At 43.8% G+C, this 16,944-nt stretch overlaps 1 protein-coding gene across 1 annotated transcript in view; it reads left to right on the top strand.

Annotated features, from left to right (window-relative positions):
• N4bp1 (NEDD4 binding protein 1) overlaps positions 1-16,944 on the top strand; it is a 41,224-nt gene that overhangs the window by 17,446 nt on the left and 6,834 nt on the right. Inside the window, exons 2-3 of the mRNA XM_051169318.1 lie at positions 4,744-6,428; positions 15,574-15,704. Coding sequence (XP_051025275.1) covers positions 4,744-6,428; positions 15,574-15,704 — 1,816 coding nt within the window. The remainder of the gene's footprint in view (positions 1-4,743; positions 6,429-15,573; positions 15,705-16,944) is intronic.

Raw genomic sequence — 16,944 nt, 5'->3', positions numbered from 1 at the left:
CTTGCAGGAGTTTGTTCTCTGTCTCCATCATGCAGGTCCCAAACTCATCAGGCTTTCGCAGCAAACACAGTTACCTCCTGAGCCATCTTGCCAGAACTAAATAAAAACTGTTTTCCAAATGAGCAAGTGAACCCAATATAAGAATTTCACATTAGCTGCTACAATAAGCAGTAGCTAATGTCTTAGAAGTCAAGGTTCTTTCCCCATATATATCCTCAACATAAAAGTTGTTGTGTATGTGAATTAGGCATTTCATTCCTAAAATAACCATTGAGATGTAACAAGAATAAATTAATAAAAAAAAAAAAAGAAAAAAAAGAAAAAGAATTGCTTATGTTGTAAGTTGCTGAGGTTTACATGGAAGTAGTAAACGCCTGAGTGAATGTAATCGGTTACTTTCTCCTTTTGAGATGTCTTGGTTTTGATGTAAAGTGTTATTATGTAGCCTAGTAGGGTGGCCTGTTAAACTCAAAATTCTCCTGTCCCAGCTTTAGTGCTGGGATTATAGACTGAGTATGCATTGTATGCTGGCTTCTTAAATGTATGTGCATGGAATGGGAGGCAGCTGTTTTTAAAGGCGGGAGAAGAAAGGATCCAAGAATAAATGAACTTAGGTCCGGGAAGATAGCCAGGTGGTAGAGTACTTGTCTAACGCATACAAAGTCTCACGCTTTGGTTCCCAGCACAGGAAGAAAACAAAACAGGAGTTATCCTGGTATCTTAAAATCATACGTTGCAATCGCAGCGTGGGGGAGGTAGTGGCGAAAGGACTGCTGAGTCAAGGCTTACCTGACGACCTACATAGTGGGTTCTAGGTCAGTCAGGACGGTGTGGAGACTGTCGGGAGAAGCCGGTGAGAACCATCAGGCAGCCCCTCTCAGTTGTGCCCAGGTGTTTCATGTTAATGTCACTTAGTTCAGTGCATTCCTAAAGAATCTCCCTCGAGGGACTGCGGTGCATTTACCTAGTGTGGCAAGGCCCTGGGTTCATCCCCAGCACTGTGAAAAAGAACTCAAAGTCTGGAAGATCCGTGCCCTTCCAAAGAAGGAACAGAAAAAGGAAACCCCCTGACCTATGAGTTACCTAGAAGTGTGCTGCTTAGTTTCTGATTTCCAATCATTGGAAGATTTTTCTTATCTGCAGCTGATTTGTTTGATTGCTTTGTGGTCAGATCATTCTACATAATTTCAGCTCTTTTAAATTTGCTGAGATTTGTTTCATGGTCAGCATGATGCATATCTGATAGTTTTGTGGGTTCTTGAAAGGCACATTGAGAAGCCTGTTGAGGGTTCTATGAATACCAGTAACATGGCTGCTTGATGGTGGTTGGGAGCTGCCTTGTTGGTGCTGGAAAATTGAATCTGGGTCCTCTGGAAGAGCAACTTATGCTGTCAAACTGCTGAGTCAGCTCTCCAGTCCGACCACTCCCCTTTTGGGGTCTTTAAAAAAAAACTCTTCCCCTCTCATCTAGTGTTGAGAACTAAAGGCAGGGCCTTGTGCTTGCCCTGGCAATCCTCCTGTTCCTGAGCTAAAGCCTTGGGTCTTAAATATACAACCTGTATAGAATGGCATAGGTAGGGGAGATGTCAGGAGTTAGAGCTTAATGAAGGAAAAAAATAAACAGCTTTCCTAAAATTTTAAGATTTTTGCCAGCACAAAACACCCTGTTAATTGATAGATACTGGACAGAAGGCTCAGTGAGAGAGCTCAGTTAGTAGAGTGCCTGCCTAGCATGTCTGAAACGCAGGTTTGGTCTCTAGCACACAGATTACCACAGACCAGTTGTGCTAGAGACCAACTCAGGCTACATGAGGACCTGTCTCAAGGTAGGGAGACATGGAAAGACAGGCTACCAGTGTGTCCTCAGGGTATTATCATATAGATACAGTGACTGGGGGAAACAGATGGAGTGCACAGAGTCTATATTGCTACCTTAAAAAAAATTAGTTCTTGTAAAACAACTATTAGCCCATGATAAAATGCTTTATAAACCTATTTTCTCCTTTTAAAGGAGTTGTTAGTTTATGTACATGTGGTATGGAGGTAGGTATGTGCAGGTGTCCATAGAGGCCAGAAGGAGGTGTCATAGCCCCAAGAATTGGAATTACAGGCTGTTGTGAGAGCTGCCTGACATGAGTGCTGTGAACCAAACTTGTGTCTTCTGGAAGGGCAGAAAGTGCTCTTAACTGCTGAGCTGTCTCTCCAGCCCCTAAAAAATATTTTTAAGGCCATGTGTAAATACAGCATAAGTTGAAACAAGTTGTAGTCAGATGTTGCCCTTTTGGAAAGAGATCTGTTGGTTTGTGTCAGGGTCTCATGTAGCCAAGGCTGGCCTTTATTTACTCTGTGCAGCTGAGGTTGATTTTTTTAACTTCTGGTCCTTTTGCCTCAACCTAATTATAGACATATGCCACCATGCCTGATAACAAGTTTGAACTCAGGCCCTGTGCGTGCTTAGCAGGCATCCTACCAGCTGAGCCATATTCCCAGATTCCATTTGGAGCTCTAAGGCTGCTAGCATCCATATACAACACTGTTTGGACATTTAGGAAGATAACATGGTCGGTTATTTGGTTTAATTAAATTGTGCCGTGTTAAACAAAAATAGAAAATTGTGCTTACTAAAAAGAAAAGACAAGCTGGGCATGCTGGCACACACCTTTAATCTCAGCACTGGGGAGGTAGAGGCAGGCAGATTGCTGTGATTTCGAAGCTAGCCTCATCTACAAAGCGAGTCCAGGACAGCCAAGGCTACACAAAGGAAATTCTATCTTGAAAAAAAAAGAAAAGGATCCTCTGTGCTTCATCATCAAGACTACAAACCCAATACAGTCAGGACTCAGGAACAGTCTGAATGTATATCATACTATTTGATTGGGAATTTCCTCATCTCTACTGTTTGATTTACTTGGATTTAGTGGTTCTAAATTACATATGCACAAAAGGCTGGGGGTGGGGGTTGTGTGTTTGTGTTTGAATATGGATTCTAACTGAAGGGCTGTGGCCATCAACAGCAAGTGCATTTTAGTTCAAGTTCGAAAACCTGACTGGTACTGCATAAGCCAACACCAGAGCTTTAAAAATAGATCTGGCTTTGGCCATGCTGTTCTAATTTTAATTGAAGGTATAGGTTAGATCTCATTTCTCACAAGTGATCCAGAAGTTTCGCTGATCATTAAAGTGTTGGCATAATGTTCTTGTGGACTGTGTACAGTTTACCCTTGTTCATTCAAATGCTGATTTTTCTAACTGACGATCTGGTTTCAATCTGGACATTGTATTGTGATGTTTAGTCTAAGTATCTCCTGTCTCAGGTTTGTGTAAACATGTCACCACTTGTTCTCTGTATTGCCAGTAAAAGCCAACTAGCTGATGCTGAGCAATATAAGAGAATAGGGTAGGATGTTCTGGTCCATGAGGGGAGGAGAAAGAACAGGAGGGGGTGGGGTGCACATGGAGAGGACTGAGAAAACACCAGGAGGAGTGGGCTGGACTAAGGAGATGAGTAAAAAGCAAGTATAATGTGGAAAATCTGAATGGGAGAAAACTATACTAGCTTAGGGGTTTAAGATGGAGTAATTATTTCGTAGCATTGTGCTCTAGACTAATTAAATAGATCCTTGTTTCTCTGTAGTTATTTGGGAGTAAAGCTGGTTAAGGAGTAACTGCTGATTGATTACAATAATCTATATTAAATATTAATAATCTTCCAACATTGAAGTAACAGCCTGATCATGTGCCAGAGTGCCATTATAAGGAGTTTAGTTCCCCTAGCCATCTATGACTGTGCTATTCTTATCTCTGCTACTGAAGAATCTGAGCTTCGCTTGTAACTTGAGCAAGACTGCACCAGAAGTATTTCTGGAATTTGAGACCAACACATTCCAGAGCCAAAGTTGGCAGCCATGTTAACGAATATGTTTCTGTGTGTGTGTGTTACATACACTTAATTGATTCATTTTTGTCTCCAGCAGCAGCACACTTGCTAAAGAAACTAGTTCCCATAAAAGTTTTTAAATTACATTTATTTATTGAGTGTGGGTGTGGGTGTGTGTTGCCATGGCATGTGTGTGGAAATCAGAGGGTGATTTTCAGGAGTCGATTCTCTGTTTCTACCATGTGGATCCCTCGGGTCACCATCAGGCTTGGTGGCAAGTTCTTTCACTGCTGAGCCATCTCATTGGCTCTAGTTCCTTTTCCTAACCTAGTAAAGCCTTCTTCAGTAGCAGCATCAGCCAGTGGCTTCCTATTAGTGTTCTTTGTATTTGAATCTTACTATTTTTAAATGCCTTTAAGAAGCCTGGAGGCAGGGTAATCATTTTTCTTGCCCCTGGAAACTAAAGCCTTTGTTTTCTCATGACCCGCTGATCAGATTGTCATATCTAGGTATCAAAGAGATAGTCTTTAGATGTAAATGAATCCAGCCTTGAGATTACCCACTGTGTAGCTAGGCGAGTCCCTAAGACCACAATGCCAGACACAGTGATACATTCCCACTCTGTAGATTATACAAAGTTTCAATTCCTCTAAAAAAGATTAAACAGTTTAGAGTGAAACAGACAAACAGCCCTCTCACAGGTGAAAGTTCAGAGCTGTAGTTTTTTTTACTTTTATTGAAGTCAAGACCTATTGCTCCAAATTATAAATATGCTTAATGATTAAAAATAAAAATCAACCTGGCTATTGCAGGCCCATGCACCAAGGAACATGGTAAATTGGTCTAATTTTGTCTTTTCTTCACAGGAGTATATCAAAGGGATCTGTGAGCCTGAATTGGAAGAAAGAGAATGCTACCCCAAGGCCATGCACTGCATTTTTGTCGGGGCACAGAGCCTATTTTTGAAGAGCTTAATTCAGGATACTTGTGCTGACCTCTGCATTTTAGACACTGGGCTTCTTGGCATCAGAGGAAGTGCTGAGGCTGTGGTCATGGCCAGGAGCCACATTCAGCAGTTTGTGAAGCTCTTTGAGAATAACGAGAACCTGCCCAGTAATCAGAAAGAGTCGGAAGTCAAGCGGGAATTCCGGCAGTTTGTGGAGGCCCATGCAGACAATTACACAATGGACTTGTTGATTCTGCCTACTTCCTTGAAGAAAGAACTACTGAGTCTCACACAAGGTGAAGAGAATCTGTTTGAAACAGGAGATGATGAGGTCACTAAAATTGGAAGTGCGCAGCCACCAGAGTTCATGCAGAGTGCTGCCACAGGCCTCAGTATTGCTAGAGATGAAGTTGTTGTACAGGAAGATTCCAGAAATGTGAGGACCCCTGTTTCTGAGCTTACAAAACAAATGGACACAGTCCTCTCTAGCTCGCCAGATGTGCTCTTTGTTCCAGTGAACGGTCTGAGTCCAGATGAAGATGCTCTTTCCAAAGACAGAGTCTGTCACAAGAGGAGGTCTTCTGATACAGAAGAAAGGCATACCAAGAAGCAATTTTCCTTAGAGAATGTTCCAGAAGGGGAACCCTTGCCAGATGGTAAGGCATCAGCTGGAAATGAAGTCATTGACCTGTCTGATGCTGCTTCTAACTGTACAAATCTAAGCCCGGATGGGAAAGACACTACAGAAGAGATGGAATACAACATCCTTGTAAACTTCTTTAAAACCATGGGCTATTCCCAAGAGATTGTTGAGAAGGTCATTCGGGAGTACGGACCTTCTACAGAACCATTATTGCTCTTAGAGGAAATCGAAAAAGAAAATAAAAGGCTCCAAGAAGACCGAGACTTTCCACCATGCACTGTGTATCCAGATGCCAGTCAGAGCAGAAATGCAGGTGTTGGGAGCAGCACAAATGAACTCACAACCGATTCTACTCCAAAGAAAACACAGAGTCACACAGAGCAAAATATGGTGGAACGATTTTCTCAGTTACCATTCAAAGAATCTAAACAGTGTACCTCAAACTGCAGAATCAATTCTTTCAGAACAGTGCCAGTAGGACAGAAACATGAAGTCTGGGGGTCGAGCCAGAACTACAATTGTAATGTAGACCTTGAGACTGATGGCCTCTCACCCTCTGCTGCCTCTTCTAGCCCGAAGGAAGTCAGTTTTGTTTCAAGGGGAGCTGCGGGTCACCAGCAGAGAAGCACAGTTTTTCCTGAGAATGGTTTTCAGCAGCAAGCAGAACCTTTGCTTCCAAATAATACAAGGCTTGTCGGTGAAAAACGTTCTGGCTGTTGTGGCTCTCCTCAGCCCAAGCCAAACCACCCTCCACTTTCTCCACCAATGCTGCTGCCCCAGCTGTTACCTTCAGTTTCTGATACACGATTGGCAGGGTCCTCTGATCATATTGATTCCTCAGTTACGGGAGTTCAAAGATTTCGAGACACCCTAAAAATACCATACAAGCTGGAACTAAAAAATGAGCCAGGGAGAACAGATTTGAAGCATATTGTTATAGATGGGAGTAATGTTGCAATCACGTAAGTTCACTCTGCAAATTATTCGCGCATAGTTCTGTAAGCAGTGTCTGAGGTGTGTGAGTGTGTGTGTGTGTGTGTACACATCACCCTGTGTATCCTAGTGGATCTATATTCTTCCCTGAGGAAGGACCTGCTGGTTTGAAAAGTTCTGTCTGCATTTGGTCTTCCGGAGTTCTGAGCTTTCACTTCCCCCCATTCCTATGGGTAAGAGATGGTAGAGACTATATTTTCCCATCACACATTGCTCTGTGCCGCATAGGATATAGCTGTAAATGAACCAGACTTTGAAACCTGTGTTACCATTCAGTTTGCGGTACAAGAGTGGAGCTGAGCCTGCTGATGCCTTTTGTTTGTGAGACAGTCCCTTCAGAGCCCAGGATAGCTACCAATTTGTAGTCCCTTCTTGCCTCGGCTTCCAAAAAAATCTTTAAAAAAATATTTTGTTTTTAATTAAATGCGTATGTGTGTCAGTTTGTACACATGAATATAGTGCCCACGGGGGCCAGAAAAGTGTAGCAGGTCCCCTGTTGGCTGTAGTTCTGATGTGGGTGCTGGAAACTGAATTCAAGCCTTTCTTAACTGCTGAGCCATCATAACCAGCTCCTACAGGCGCTGAACATAACAGTAATATTCTCAAGTCGGGTGTGGTGGCACATGCCTTTCATCCCAGTGCTCAGGGAGGCTGAGGCAGGTGGATCACTGAGTTCAAGGCCAGCCTGGTCTACAGAGTAAGTTCCAGGACAGCCAGGGCTACACAGAGAAACCCTGTCTCAAAACAAACAAACAAACAAAAAATAATAATATTCTCTGTTGTTGAATGTCTGTATGACCTTCTAGGAATTCTAAAAGATCAGCACATGTCTTGAAGTTTTAGGAATACTCATGACTTTTTTTTTTTTCCTTCTTCCTGTTACTAATGTTTGGCCAAGGGCCTTATATGAGTAAGGCAAACATTCCATCCACCAGTGTGCTTTCTCCCCAGTACTCTTTTTATTTTTCATTTTGAGATAGTCTTCCTAAGTTGCCCAGGCTGGCTGACCAGGCTTTTGAGACTCACCGTCCTCCTGCCCTAATCTCCTAGTGCTTATATCACAGGCATGAAACATTAATTACTGCACATGTTTATTTTATGTGTATGGGAGTTTTGCCTGCATGTTTGTATGTCCACCAAATGCATACCTAGTATCCATGGAGGGTGTTGGCTTCCTTGGGACTACGGTTACAGTTGTGAGCCACTGTGGGTGCTGGGGACCAAGCCAATTAGCCACTGAGACATCTCTCCCGCCACCTATGTTTGTTCTTCTTTTTAAGATTTATTTATATATTATGAATACAGGGCTCTACCTGCATGTATACTGGCATGTCAGAAGAGGACGCCATATCTCATTATAGACGGTTGTGAGCCATCATGTGGTTGCTGGGAATTGAACTCAGGACCTCTGGAAGAGCAGCCAGTGCTCTTAACCTCTGAGCCATCTCTCCAGCCCCTCTTCTTCTTTTTAATGTATATGCATATGTGTTTGTGTTAATGCATGCCACATGCGTGAGGGTGCCTAAAGAGGCCAGAAAATGCACTGGGTCCTCTGGAGCCAGAGTTACAGGCAGTTGTGAGCCTTCCTATGCTGAATTGGGAACTGAACTCAGGCCTCTCTGAAAGAGCAGCAGTGCTTTTAACCCCCTGAGCAATCTCTCTAGTACTTTTCTTTTTTCTTTTCATTTCTTTCCTTTTGTTGTTGTTTTTTTGTTTTTCTTGTTTTTCATTAACATTTACAAAGAAATGTAAAACCAGGTGTGGTGACACTCCTTGAGTTTATTGAACAGTTGCTAGTCCATGACCAATCTTGTTCCACCTGCACTCTTAACACTTTAAATCCACTTATTTTTCTTTGTCCTGTTGATTTTTCCTTGTGGTGTTGGGGAAGCTAGGCTATTCTGTGTTAGGCCAGTCAGTACTCTGCTGCTGAGCTTCCTCTCTAGCCCTCTGGGTGCTTGTAGTGAAATCTCAGATGCACATTTCATCCGCAAGTACTTCAGAATGTATCTCAGATACATCCACGTTGTTTTCTGGAAATTGTTTATTACTAGGAGGAAAGAAGAGACTTTGTATCTTGGCAGATGCCTTCCTCATGGTGATGCGGACTCTTGCTCAGTTCTCCCTTTCTTTCAGTGCGGGTGCATATGTCTGTCTGTCCTGTCTGTCCTTGGCTACATTGATCAGCTCCAGAGCTCACTGCCTATGGGAGCAAAGCCACACATCTCTCTTTTTTTTTTTTTTTTTTTTTTGGCCACACATCTCTTAGGTCATGTCCAACATGAACAAGGTGTACTTGGTGAGGTGCCTCCAGCAACAACTATGCTTGACTTGCCTGTGTTACCACAGCCTTAGGGTAGCATAGAACCACGGCTACTGACAGCAGTATGGTGCAAGAGTGGAAGCCAGGCCCAGTTTGGTCATTTCTGGTACCTTAAGCTTGCTTGCCTTCCTCCAGCCCACCTTATAAGTCTGCCATGATAACTTTCAGTCTGTAGCTTTTTGTTTGGAAACATGGTCTCACCATGTAGCCCTGATCTAGAACTTACTGTGAAGGCTAGGCTGACCTTAAATTCAGAAAAGATCCAGTCTGCCTCCCAAGTGGGAGGGATTATAGGTATGTGCCACCATACCCAGCCCTCTAGTTTTGAGGCAGGGTCTTACTGTGTAGCCCTTGCTGGCCTGCTGTGTCAGCCAGGCAGGCCCCAAAGTCACGGACAGAGAATCGTCCTGTCTGTGCCTACCAAGAGCAAGCCATTAAAGGTATGCCTGGCGGTATGTATTAAAGGTATGTCTGGCGGTATGTATTTTTACAAGTATAAGCATTGCTTTTCTTTTTTAAAAAAATAAATTATTTATCGTATGATTACATTTTGCTGTCAATGTTTTTTTTAAGGGCCATCATACACCCCCACCTCCAGACATGGTTTCTCTGTGTAGCCTTGGCTGTCCTGGATTCGATTTATAGACCAGGCTGGCCTTGAACTCATGGTGATCTGCCTGCCTCTTCCTCCCGAGTGCTGGGATTACAGGTGTGTGCCACCGCACCCAGCTGAAGTACCACCGTTTTAGACATTAGAAGTTTTGCAGTTTGGGCTGGGCGTGCACGCAGGTCTTGGTAGAATGCTTGCTTAGCATTCCTTAAGCCCTGGGTTTCTCCCATGCCCCTTTCTGAATCCTAGTCCTAGGAAGGTCAAGGCAGAAGGACCAGAGATTGAAAAATGTAAAGGCAGGAGAAAAACTGTTGAACCCATGTCCTCTGTTTCCAAACAGCGCTGCGTATTATCATGTCTTTTGGTTTTTGGCAGCTCTGTGCGGGGAAACCCAGCAAATGCCCCACAGCTACATAGACCTATCTGAGTAAAACTGTAAGAGCCATTCAGGTACCTGTAGTCCAAGACTGGCTCCAATTCCTCATTGTTAGAAGTTCGTACGCTAAGTGACTACACAAAGTTTAAGTCATGATTTAGAGGAATGTTAATTCTTTTGCAAAAACCTTTCTATATGTGGAAAGGTTTTCCAAACCATATTCAAACAACAAACCCAGGCGAGCCAAGGCTGAACACGGCAGTGATGCTGTGTGTGCACACTGCGTGTATGCTCACGAGTATGCGTGTGGCCAGAGGTTAGCATTGGTGTCTTCTCTGTTGCTTTCCACCTTGTTTGGTTTGTTTGTGCTCTGTGAGTCAGGGTCTTTCACTGAACCTGGAGCTCACAAGTGGTCTAGGGGACTCTCGGGCTTTTCCTGTCTCTGCCTCTTCACCAGTGCTAGGATTACAAGCGTGCGCCACCACATTCACTGTTTACATGGGTGCCGGGGATCTGAACTCAAAGCCCTGTGCTTGCTCAGCATGAACCTTCCAGCTTTTGGAGTAGTAACTAGCATCTCTCACAGTGGTCACTGTGTAGAATGTGCAGTGGTTCTGTTTGACCATGGCAAGATGTGTTGTATCTGATCCCTTCCGCTTTGCTCATAGTGTGACACCTCAGAACACCAGCACAGATTTCCCAGCACTCTTGGATCTAGTTTTTATTAGTATATTTTAAATTTTTTATTGATTGATTGTGTGGAGTGTGTTTGTGTCTATATATGTCTGCCATGTGGAGTAACTGACAGTTGTGAACAAATGGATGTGGGTGCTAGGAGCTGAACTCAGATGCTCTGGAGGACCAGCAAGTGCTCTTAACTGCTGGAATTTATTATTATCATTATCCCTATTATGGTAAGCATTATTATTATTTGTGTATATGGTTAGAGGCACAGAAAGGTTGTGCACACACAAGCTGGTGCCTGCAGAGGTCAAAAGAGGGTGTTGGATCCCCTGGAGCTGGGGCTACAGTGGCTGTGAACAGCCTGACAGTGCTAGGAGCTGATCTGTAGCTCTCTGAAGAGTAGCAAGTGCTTTTAACCACTGGGCCAGCTCTCCAACTCACTTAGTATTTCTAGAGAATTTGACTTTTCTTCATGGTTACCGATGTTTGTGTTTAAGAGCAACACTTTTAAAAGGGATTTTGCCAGGCATGGCAGCACATGCCTGTAATCCTAGCAGAGGCAGGCGAACCTCTGAGTGTGAGGCCAGTGTGGTCTCCTGAGCTAGCTACACAGAGAAACCCTGTTCTGAAAAGAAAAGAAACAAAACAGCAATTAAAAAAAAAATGTTACCCTAAGACATAGTAGGTTCCCATGGAATGTTAATGATCAAAGTTAACCGGTTTTTTGAGAGAGAAAATTGCCAGTAGGGGTAGTGCTGTGGTCTAAGTTGGGATTCCTCAGTTCACTGTCTGGGTTCTGCATAGCTCTCAAGAGTGAGTGCTCTGCGGAGTCACCTCAAAAAGACAGTCCTCAGGGTGGAGGCTCTGACACAGGGCGTCAGTCCACACAGCGAGTGAGTTCACTTAGGCTGTTGTGCATACCCACCCTGAGCTACAGACACTGGACATGGTGGGCTCCATAAAGACCTCCTGATGAATAAAAGACTAGGGTTTCATTTTGTTTTTTGTAACTTCATGACATGATTGCCATCCCGATCATTATTTTAACTGAGACCAAATATTTTTTTATTTAAGTTTTTGGTGGTGTTGTGTGAGAATTGAACTTTGGTTCTTAGACACACTTAGGCAAAAATGTTCTGCTTCTGAGCTTCATTCTCAGTCTGGTGCTTTATTATTTTTTTGTAATGCAATCTTTACACTAGTTTTTAGAGCAAGAATTGGGTATACCTAACATGGTATGAGAACCTTGTCCAGGGTCACACCTAGACTTGGGGCCATAATGTGTGTCTTCACAGAAGTTGAGGTTGGAATGTTCAGACCGTATCATCTTTCGACACAAAAGCACTTCAGACAATCTCTCACCCATTTGACCCAGCTAAGTTCTAGAGTAGTTGAGAAGCAAATCCGAGAGTACAGTCTATTGGTGTGGGGTACCCTAAGCAGCCCTGTCTCACTCTGCCCCGACTGCTGTTTATTTGGTCCAGCCATATAAACTATGAGAAATTCCAAAACACCTGCCTTATGCTGCTGATTATGCATGTTTTTGGTTCGCTTTCCCCCTTGTCACCATGAATGAGTCAAGTGATGAGTCAGTGGAAATGTTTGCGGTGTCTGGCTCGACATCACAGTGGTGGCTGAAACCCCAGCAGGAGAGCACCTGACTTGTCTGCTTTGGTGATTTTCCGTGTAGATGGGGTTTGCCCGTTCACTCTTCAGAACTGTGCGTTCTGTCCACTTTTCTTGCTGGTCTTTCTATAGCAGGCTCCATGACTACTTTTATTATGTGGAAGGTAGAAGGAAATCATGCCTTCCTGGTTAACTAGGAAAGGGCTTTCCATCATTTCCCACACTGCCCTGTCTGGCTTGATGGCCAGTTCTCTGCTTTTAACATGTTGACTGATGCCATCGTGTGAAAACTAGCCAGATAATTTAATGTGTTCCCAAAGGCATGGAACAGAAATTCAAGTCTCCCTGGAGAGCTGACACACCTACCCTCCCAGGCTCAGAGGTGTTTTCCAGCATGTTGAGCTGGAAGCCTCAGACACTGGCTCCAAACGCAGAAGGCATTGTCAAGGCATACCACTGGTCTGTGCATTCCTTTCCACCAGCCTCTCTGTTGCAGGGACCAGAAACAGCAAGGACTAAGCACACTTATCCAGCCAGCGTTTTAGATGTACAAGTAGAGTTCTAACTGGACTGTCTACTGTTACAACTGCAGTTTGGCTCCACTTGATTGTTTTTGTTTTTTGTTTGTTTGTTTGTTTGTTTTCCTTAGGGCTGAGCCTTAAACTCAGACCACGCCCCCTAGCCCTCCGTCTCATTTTCTTTTTTCTGTAGTTTTATTTTCTAGATGAATCTATATATTCACTTATCCAGATTTCGAACCACTTTTTGTTACTCTGGACTCTCTTCAGAATGAAAAATGTGCTCTTACCATAGAGAACATGTAAACTAGTTTCAACAGTAGTGCTTCTAGAAACTGTTTATTGTACCCCACAAAGCTTGTAAGGAGCCCAGGCTGCAGAATTCCTCTGTCTGCATTGGTCTTCTCCTCATTGACCTGGCAAAGTGAAACATAGTGCTCCGGCCCCCTGCACACCTGCTGTTGTGGTTAGAGGAAGCATTTAAGCAGAGGGCTAGCAGATTAACTCGAGCAAGCGAGAGAGTGGGCATGCCTGCCTGCGCACGCCTGTGCACGGTTTGAATAATATAGAGGCTTTTTTTTTTTTTTTTCTTTTTTAAGGTTTTGAGGAATAGACAGGATTTCCTAAGATACAGCGGGTTCTTGGATTGGGATTTTTGTGTTAGAAGTGGTTGGCTTAACTCCAGGCCTGTCTTTGGTGTTAAACAACTAGTGTGATATCTTATTCTTTAAAAACAACAGCAACCCCAGCTAACTCCCTCTTTTCCTTAGTAACAAGTGTCACATCCTTGGCATATCAGCAGTGGGTTTGCTGCCTGTATGTGTTTGCTGGGGCAGGATCCAATAGCCTCTTTTTTATGGGTCTTTGAAAAAAGTGGGCACTACCCTGTAGCAAAGGGCACTTGGGAGCTATTTGCAACCTCTTGGCAGTTTAGCCATTTGTATCCAGCCTTCCTGTATCAAGGGTCAGGGATGCAAATGGGGTTGGCAGCACACTATGAGATAGTGGAAGGGCGGTGGCCAGCAGTGGGGAAGTTTGAGTCTGTGCCAGTATGCCACTGTCTGGCTACACACCTCAGACAGCCCACTATGTCTTGAACTCACAGTAGAAGATAGACAAAAGGTGAGAGGACAGGAAGGGCCTTATCAAGGATTGCATTCACAGGCTCTGAGCCTTCAAAAGGGCTGGAGGCTTAGTAACCAGGGGAACAGGAATAAGACCACCCATGAGCAAGAGCTGGCTGGTATGGCTTCCTCTCTGACCTGTCTGCTGAAGTGACCTGGGAGCCAACCCTGGCAGAGGATGTGGGGGTTGGGGGATGGATTTCTCTCTTGTACCTTTATTTAACTGCCTGAGACAAGAATGAAGGATTTTTTGTCTGTCTGTATTACATTTATTTGTGTATGTGCTTATATATGGGGAGTGCACATGCATGTATCGTACTTTTACCTATGGAGCCATATAGCCAGCTGATTTTCTATTAATGTATCTGCATGTTTTGCTTGTGCGTGCGTGCATGCTTGCATGCGTGTGTTATACCCTGTGTATGCCTGGTGAAAAGAGGGCTTTTGATCCCGTGGTACTGGAGTTACAAATGGTTGTAAACTAAGCATCGCTGCTGAGAATTGAGTCCACACCCTTTGCATGATCAGCAAGTGCTCTTAGCCAGTGAGCCATCTCTGTAGCCAGTTTCTGTTTTTGTCTTTTGAAACGTACTGTCAGACTTGGGGAATGCATTCTTTTGTGTCTTCAGGAGCAGGAAGTCATACTGGGCTGAGTGCAGCCCCTTTCTGTTTTGTGAGTAGGGACTCAGCCATATTTGTCATCTATAGCTGTCTGTGGTTGTTGTCACATTGCTATGGCAGAGTTGAGTGGCTAGACAGTGACCACGGTGGCCTTTACAGACTGACAGGTTCTAGCCTGTTTCCTCCTTGTTCATCTTTTTTCTGCTTTCTGCTTCATTCAGTACAGTGCCCCTTGGCCCTGCTTAGTTTCAAATTGTTTTTTATAAGTCACTAAGCTTTTCAGTTCCCTGGAATTTGGGTCGTGCACCCACCCACCCATCAGAGGTAGCAGTGACATTGAGCACTGTGGTACTTGACAGCTTCACATCTTTATTCTGTCTCAACACAAGCAGGCACAACACAGGCATTGTCACAGCTCCTGAACTAGCTTTGCTTAAGTGACAAATTCTGTAGTAACATTCATAAGAAATTCTTAGAAGTACACTGGCAGTAAAGGCCAGTCATAGAGCGCTAATTTAGCATGTGTGAGGACCTGGGTTTGACCCCAATACAGTAAAAAAGCAGAACACCACCAGCACCAGACTAGTCACTCAGGATCACATTAGGCTAGACGCAGAGGTGGACATGAGTGATGTCAGACCTCAGGAGAGTGAAGCAGGAGGATCACAAGTTTGGTCAGCTTCAATGACATACAAAGACCTTGTCTCAGAAAAAGAAGGTAAAATTCTAAAAGTCCAGCGTGGTGGTGCACGCCTTTAATCCTAACACTCAGGAGGCAGGGGCAGGTGGATCGCTGTGAGCTGGAGGCCAGCCTGGTCTAAAAAGCAAGTACAGGACAGCCAAGGCTACACAGAGAAACCCTGTTAGGAAAATAAAAGAAAAAAATGTACAAGTCTTAGAAGTAGTGATTAGCCAGAACTTAGGAGTAGTCATATTTTTCCAAATAGAACCCCATGATAACAAACAAGGGTTAGATCCAGCCTGCCACCTGCCACCCAAACAGCAGACTCAGTTTGTCAAATACAAGGAAAAGCCCTAAGACCCTAAGATACAGGAAGGATTCAATCAGCAGGTCTAACTTGGCTTTGCAGAGTAGCAAACGGTACAGCAAACACGAACATAAAAGCATGTTGGTTTTTGTTTTTAGTTGTGTGTGTGTTGTTCTCTTCTGTGATAAATCCTAGACTTTACATATGCTTTAACCTGACAGAAGTTGTCCTGCTTCCTTCCAGGCATGGTCTGAAAAAGTTCTTTAGTTGCCGTGGAATAGCAATTGCAGTAGAATATTTTTGGAAGCTTGGCAACAGAAACATCACTGTGTTTGTCCCACAATGGAGAACAAGACGGGACCCTAATGTCACAGGTGAGGCCTAGTGATTTCCTTCTTTGTATATCTAGTTAGCTATTTAATGCTTCAAATTGCAACACAGGGTACTTAGAATCAAATTGTGCATATGAGCAGCAACTTGAATGACAAAATTCTAATTGGTTCTGTCTGGTAAAATAACAGTGGAAATCTCGGTGTGGTGGTGAGCATCTGTGAAGTTAACACTCAGGAGATGGAGCCGGAGATCAAAGTCATCCTTGACTACAAAGTAGCATTTTTGAGGCTGGCCTGAGGTAGACACACCTCCCAATTGAAAAGTGTTACAGTATAAAAAAGAGTGACTAGGGAAGGACAGAAAGCTAGTGTAGCTGTTACAAAGTATGTCCCTTTGCTAGGTTAGGCCTTTCAGTATTTATTTTTTATTTTTGGTTTTGGTTTTTTTTTTTTTTTTTTTTTTTTGAGACAGGGTTTCTCTACATATCCTTGGCTGTCCTGGACTCACTCTGTAGACCAGGCTGGCCTCCAACTCACAGTGATCCACCTGCCTCTGCCTCCCGAGTGCTGGGATTAAAAGCGTGTGCCACCACGCCTGGCACTTTTGACTATTTAAAGACTATTTTTTACAATAGTTGTTTGGTAAGTTTGTTACCTTCAAATACTGTCTTTTCTGTAGTCTGATGTCTTACTATGAATCACTTCTGTTTGCCATAGAGTATTTTGTGGCTAATGTGCAGGCCCCACACAAAAGGTTTGAATTGAATATAAATTGTGGAATATTCCAGAGAAACTTAAGGTTGTTTTTGTCTTAGGTCATCATAGAAAAATAGGTGGAAAGGCTGTGCCAGACAGGCACAGTACATCAGAGCGCCCAGGAAAAGTGAAACAGGACAGATGTTTTATAGCTAAGTCTCACTGCTTACGTGCAGTGCAGCCTGAGTCAGGGAACCCTCCATTTGGGCAGGTCAGTTTGGGTCACTGGCAGCTGCTTTGGTAAGAAGTATAAGCTTTAGTTCTTAGCTTCTCTTGCCTGTGACAGCTTCTCCAGAGTGGCATTGGCCCTCCATTCTGTCACTACCCATGCCGGTGAAAATCAGTCCCTACTCATACAGACAACTAAGAGTAATTAGGAGAGGAGGCCACAGCCAGGCTGCAGAGCGAGTGGCCTTTCTTGACTGGAGCAAAGCAGCTTATCCCTGCTACTGCCTCTGCTTCCAGAGGGCTCCTCTTCTTCACTCACACCCTTTTGAGACTCTTGTCATTTCTCCCTTTTTATTCT

Source organism: Acomys russatus, chromosome 26, assembly GCF_903995435.1.
Source record: "Acomys russatus chromosome 26, mAcoRus1.1, whole genome shotgun sequence".
Lineage (NCBI taxonomy): Eukaryota > Metazoa > Chordata > Mammalia > Rodentia > Muridae > Acomys > Acomys russatus.
This window is presented reverse-complemented; position numbering and strand designations above follow the sequence as displayed.